Source organism: Triticum aestivum, chromosome 6B (assembly GCF_018294505.1).
Source record: "Triticum aestivum cultivar Chinese Spring chromosome 6B, IWGSC CS RefSeq v2.1, whole genome shotgun sequence".
Classification (NCBI taxonomy): Eukaryota; Viridiplantae; Streptophyta; class Magnoliopsida; order Poales; family Poaceae; genus Triticum; species Triticum aestivum.
The window spans coordinates 61,068,484-61,074,073 of record NC_057810.1 but is presented as its reverse complement, the minus strand read 5'-3'; the positions used below and the strand labels follow the sequence as shown (position 1 = coordinate 61,074,073).

General features: G+C 46.7%; 2 protein-coding genes across 2 annotated transcripts; both read left to right on the top strand.

The window, feature by feature from the left end:
- Positions 1 to 2,732: 2,732 nt before the first annotated feature.
- Positions 2,733 to 3,719, top strand: LOC123133481 (dehydrin Rab15-like). Its single transcript, XM_044552960.1, has 2 exons — positions 2,733 to 3,011; positions 3,132 to 3,719. The coding sequence occupies exons 1-2, from the start codon at positions 2,820 to 2,822 to the stop codon at positions 3,393 to 3,395; spliced, it is 456 nt and encodes a 151-aa protein (XP_044408895.1). The 5' UTR covers positions 2,733 to 2,819; the 3' UTR covers positions 3,396 to 3,719.
- Positions 3,720 to 3,908: 189 nt separating this feature from the next.
- Positions 3,909 to 5,230, top strand: LOC123138814 (uncharacterized lipoprotein SSP0535-like). Its single transcript, XM_044558683.1, has 5 exons — positions 3,909 to 4,505; positions 4,580 to 4,645; positions 4,739 to 4,864; positions 4,949 to 5,121; positions 5,203 to 5,230. Exons 1-5 carry the CDS (start codon positions 4,362 to 4,364, stop codon positions 5,228 to 5,230), a joined length of 537 nt encoding a protein of 178 aa, XP_044414618.1. The 5' UTR covers positions 3,909 to 4,361.
- The last annotated feature ends 360 nt before the right edge of the window (positions 5,231 to 5,590 follow it).

Genomic DNA, 5,590 nt, shown 5'->3' with positions numbered 1-5,590 from the left:
TCATCCTTGTTGTTCAATTTCGTTGACCACTAGAAAAATAAAAACTAGTATTTCAAAATTTAATGTGCACGAGAACAAGAACTGGAACTGATAAGCATGGGTGCAGCTATAGCGCATAAGACCAGCTTTTCTCTCTCTCTTATCTCAGTGGTGTAATTTATGTTATATTTCACTCGGCCGAGGCTTCCTAATAATGACTAGCTAGCTTTTTGGGTTGTGTTTGAAAAAGAGTCATTCCAAGCTAGGTTGAAGAAGGCCCCGTCAAGACTACAAAGTTGGTTATGCTTGATTGTTTGACCAATTAAATCTACTGTCTAGGAGCGCAAGTTCTAAGAGTGCGAGCTACTCCCTCTGTCCCATAACATAATACTCCCTCCGTTTCAAAATTCTTGTCTTAGATTTATCTAGATATGGATGTATCTAACACTAAGACGTAGCTAGATACATCCGTATTTAAACAAATCCAAGACAAGAATTTTGGGACGGAGGGCGTATAAGAGCGTTGGAACGGAGGGAGTAGTTGATTGTATCATCAAACAAATTTGCTTCCATTTGATGGACCGCACGAGAACTTGAATAAAAATACATGAAAATTTGCAAAGCTTGGGGCGTATGCACATATGCTCTAACATGGCAGCTGGGACCTCGTCAGGCTTGGTCTTGAAGTTCATTAGCCTATATTCCACCATGTGGCAGCTGGGCCTCGTTGGATACATGGATTTGCCCTCAAGGCTCGCTAGCATCTTCACCATGGCTACTGCGACCTAGTTAGGCTTGATCTCGAAGCTCTTTTTGAGGTCGGGGTTACTCTTTATTATTGCAAAATTTGTAGACAACCTTTTGGCTAAGTTGGTGCCATCGTCTGAACCTACTTGCGCTGATTGCTACTCCCAAGAGCCAAAACGCTCTTATACTTTGAAACGGCGGAGTACTTTCTGAGTTGGCACCGCCACTTGCCCACTTGGCCCTATGTGTTGCATGCTGCGGTCTCTTTTGCTTCTTCACGTCGAGAAATGTGAGAGTACACCCCTCATAGGGATGTTATCATTGTGGATGCAAGACGCCCCCTCGAGCTTACCCTTCTTGACTAGTGTGTCAAAAAAGAAAACCTCTTGACTACGAGGTGCTTGAACTTGTTTCCACTGCCAAGTATCTGCTCCTCGTGGAATACAGTGTGGTCCTAGCCGTCGTCTAAGATATCTATGTAGATACACTGAGTTTCAGAATGAAAGCTTAAGTCTGATCCGAGTTGGTTATACGTGGCTACTGCATGTTTTTACGTTAATATCTTGTTGAAGGCATTGCTCGGACTGATTCTTCAGGATGAAAATCTAGATTCTAACCTTGAGTGGTTTGATCCGGTGACGAAGCGTTTGAGCGGCGTTTTCTTTCCGAAGGCATTGCTATTGAAGAACCTCATCGTCTGTGTGGTATCATGAGATGGTTGGTGTGGATATGGTCATTGTTGTAGTTTGCCGATCACTGATGTGATTGAATCAATTTTTTTTTCTTTACTCGCTTATGCATAGTTTTGGTCCTATATGACTTTGCTTGCCGGCGCGTTTTTGTGTACGTGTGTCGATGTCGCGTTTTGGTTATGGTCATTGTTGTAGTTTCCCGATCACGGATCCGATTGAATCAGTTTTTTTCTTTACTCGCTTACGCATAGCTTTGGTCTTATATGACTTTTACTTGCCGGCGCATTTTTTCTTTACTCGCTTACGCCTAGCTTTGGTTTTATATGACTTTGCTTGCCGGCGCATTTTTTCCTTTACTAGCTTATGCCTAGCTTTGGTCTTATATGACTTTGCTTGCCGGCGCGTTTTTGTGTACATGTGTTGATGTTGGTTCTGCGCATTTTAACTATGCAGAGACCGGATGTGTGCTTCTTGTGTTGGATTCTGTTGATGTTTTATTTTGAGTCAATAAAATCTACTCTTTGTAAAAAATGCAGATATTGCTCACGGTAGTCTTTTTTCCAGTACGGTTTCTCCCAAATACATCAGAGATATATGACGTTTGTTGCACCCGTTAAACCTACCGTTTATACGATTGGACCAGTGGCTTAAAATCGACTAAACGAATGAACCAACCGGCAATCAAAACGAGATATGCTCTGGGATCGAATCGTGTATATATGAAATTGTCAAATCTCAGTCGACTTCGTCGATGCTACAGTCATGAAATCTTATATAGAGATTCATGCAAAATTTTCTTCTAATTTATTTTTTTCTTTTTCATATCTTGTGTCATTTGACTGAGACTTGATTAAGTCTTGAGTTGAATCTAGCCACACCCAAGCTTATATACAGATCTGCTTGTAAGTTGTATGTCTGCCACGGTCCAGAGTCATACGGCCGATCGAGTTTGTGTCTGTTCTGCTTACAATTGCAATCGATCACGCGGCGACACGCAGGGCTTCGTCTAGCGGGCAGAGCAACGACGAAACGCACCGTCGTTTGTCATCAGAGAAGAAGAAAAGAACACCAGAATGAGCTGATCCGTCGAGTCACCGGCCTCCAGAACAACCCAAGGCGCACCTGCCAGGCTCCGGGCGCCACGGCGATGCACACTCTTGCCGGTCTGTCGTCGAGGACAGCTAACCACATCCACCTCCCAACTCCCAAGTCCCAACCCACCACGTATGCGCACAGCGCACGCACCTCCCTGCCGTGGGTGGCCTCCCGTTCTGTGTCTGGCTCGCGCCGCAGTATAAACACCCACCGTGTAGCGCTACAAAACTAGGCTTTGGAGTCCATTTTGGGACCGGTTCAGGAGATAGATACAGCAGCAAGTCCAACAAAGGTAGTAGTGACAAGATGGAGGAGTACCAGGGGCAGCACGGTCACGCCGTCGACGAGTACGGCGACCCCGTGGCCGGGCACGGCAACCCTGTGGCACGCTCCGCCGCCGGCGCGTTCACGGGCGCCGGCGGGCAGCTCCAGCACGGCAGGGAGGAGCACAAGACCGGCGGGATACTGCACCGCTCCGGCAGCTCCAGCTCCAGCTCGGTGCGGTTTCGACCTCTGCGTGTTCCATACTTCCATTTCAGAAAACGTTTTTCTTTGGTATGTTTCAGACATATGTGCGTCTGCTGATTTCCGTCGCTGTTGTGTGTACCGTGTTTGCAGTCTTCTGAGGATGACGGCATGGGCGGGAGGAGGAAGAAGGGCGTGAAGAAGAAGATCAAGGAGAAGCTCCCGGGTGGCCACAAAGACAACCAGCAGCACATTGCCGCGGGAACCGGAGCTGGCGGGGCTTACGGGCAGCACACGGCCGCGGGAACTGGGGCCGGCGGAGACTACGGGCAGCAAGGGCACGCAGGAATGGCCGGCGCCGGCGAGAAGAAAGGACTCATGGACAAGATCAAGGAGAAGCTGCCCGGACAGCACTGAGCTGCCGGCCTCGGCTGGCTGTCCGCTGCCTACTAGTCCTCTCGACTCTCGAGTTAAGCTCGAGCTGAATAAATGCCGCTCTAGTGTCCGTCGTGTTTTTCTTTTTTTCTTTTTTCCTCCGCCGCGGACCTCTAAAACGGGAGGCCTGCTCCGGTGCTCCCCCTAACCTAATTTCGGAGGGGTATTTTATCCCCGCGAATTTGTTTTTTTCCTGGCCCGCCGCAGCCCAGATCCAAGCCCTGTCTAGCCCTGTATAACCCAGACCGTATACGTACAATACCCTGGTCCGGAAAAAAAATATCACACGACCCCACGTCTACGTAAGACCTGCCGAATCCAATCATTCACGCGAACAGCTCCATCAATCTCGCGAGCATTGACGCAGCTCCATAAGTCACGTAGTAGATCTCCACCGGCCGGCGGCTATCTCGTCGCCGGCGATCTCGTCGGACAGCGGGCGCGACAACGTCGTGAATCTCCAACGATCGCGCACAGGTACCGCATCCCGCGTCCCCCCTCTAGTCTCGCTCGCGGCAACATCGAACGAACTGCCCCCGCGCCAGTGGCAGTGGTTAACCTAGCGGAGCGGGTAACCTAGCTACCTGGCGGCGCATGCGATCGTGGATCTTGTTCCGGTAGTGCTGCTCCTCGTGATCTGGGTTCACGTAGCGTCGGTTGCTGTCGGCTGTGCGCACCATGTGGATCGTTAATTGATGTGGCGGCTAACCTAGGTATCCGGCGGCAGAGGTAATCACAGATCTAGCTAGGTTTTGAGATCGTGCAGTTCCTCGCGATTGAAAGTGATCTCGACGGGTGCCGTGACCATCTTCCTTACTAAGTTTGGCAGATCTGAACGGCCTCGGTTGTGATTGTTTACATAACATCCGTGATCATGTGCTATGTGTTTTATATTTCATCATTGATAATGTTTGCACATGTGATTATACATATTATTGGTTGTAGGAAATGGCGGACGAGGAGTTAACTGATATCATGGTAGACATGGAGTTTGGAGAACTCATGAAAGACTGGATAGAAGATTGGTCAGATGATGAAAATTCAGATCGTGAAGATCGGTCAGAGAATGGGAACGAATGGGACGATCTTAATGTGCGTGACATTGTCATGTTGTAATTTTTTGGTGGCATCCGACAACATTAAATCTTTGTGTTGAAAATTTATAGATGGATGAGCTTGATGATGATCAGGAAAACAACTCGGAGCTCTCGAATGAAGATTATATTAGTCAGGTACGTAAGTGAAACGTTTTGTTGGCATGCAAATTGAATTTCTTCTGAAACATTATATGATAAGTAATTATGTATTTGTGTTGTATTTTTCAGTTCATTTCTGAATGTCATAATGCATACGACCATTACGGTGAATCCGACGTGGAGACAAGCCTTAACGACGAATCATTAGATGCACCTGGTTCTGGGGAGTCCGAGTCGTCGGTCATCATGAGTGAGGTATGTGTGTAATCAATGTTCTATGGATGTAAGTAATGTTAAACCATACAAAACAGTTTTCATGGTTATGTTTTGATTGTGTAGGTGACAAAAGATGGTGGGGTAATGAATGTCCAAGATACAGCCAGTGCAGATGACAAGAGGGATATGTTCATGCAGATAATGGACATGACTTTTATGACTCATGATGCTGCGTATGATTTCTACAACAGCTATGCTAGAGCTAATGGTTTCAGCATTAGGAAGAATAAGGTCAGGTATACCAAAACCGAGGCACATCTTATGCGTTATACAAAGTTTGTTTGTTCCAGACAAGTTTGTTTGTTTGTTTGTTTCAGAGGTTGTATGGACAAGTTGGGATTATAGGCGCATTCGCCTTGGACCGGTTGCACCTTCTCCCAGTACAAGTACTACAAAAAATTATAAGGATTTAGAGTTAGTAAAATACATCACATAAAATTGCAATGATATGATAATTGACATTATGCAACAGGTCTGATATGTGTACCTGCAAGAGAGCCAAATTGCCTTTCGGCCATTGGCGCAGGTGTTTGCCTTTCTTCACTATGCGAAGGCAATCAAGGAGAACACTCATGGTGAAGGCATTCCAGTTAATCTTTGAAATATGTTTCACATCGTAGACCAAAGCGTAGTACTGCTTTGGCACAATCTTGCTCGACATGGGAGCAATAATTGTTCCTAACAGGACCAGCACTACTTTGCGAA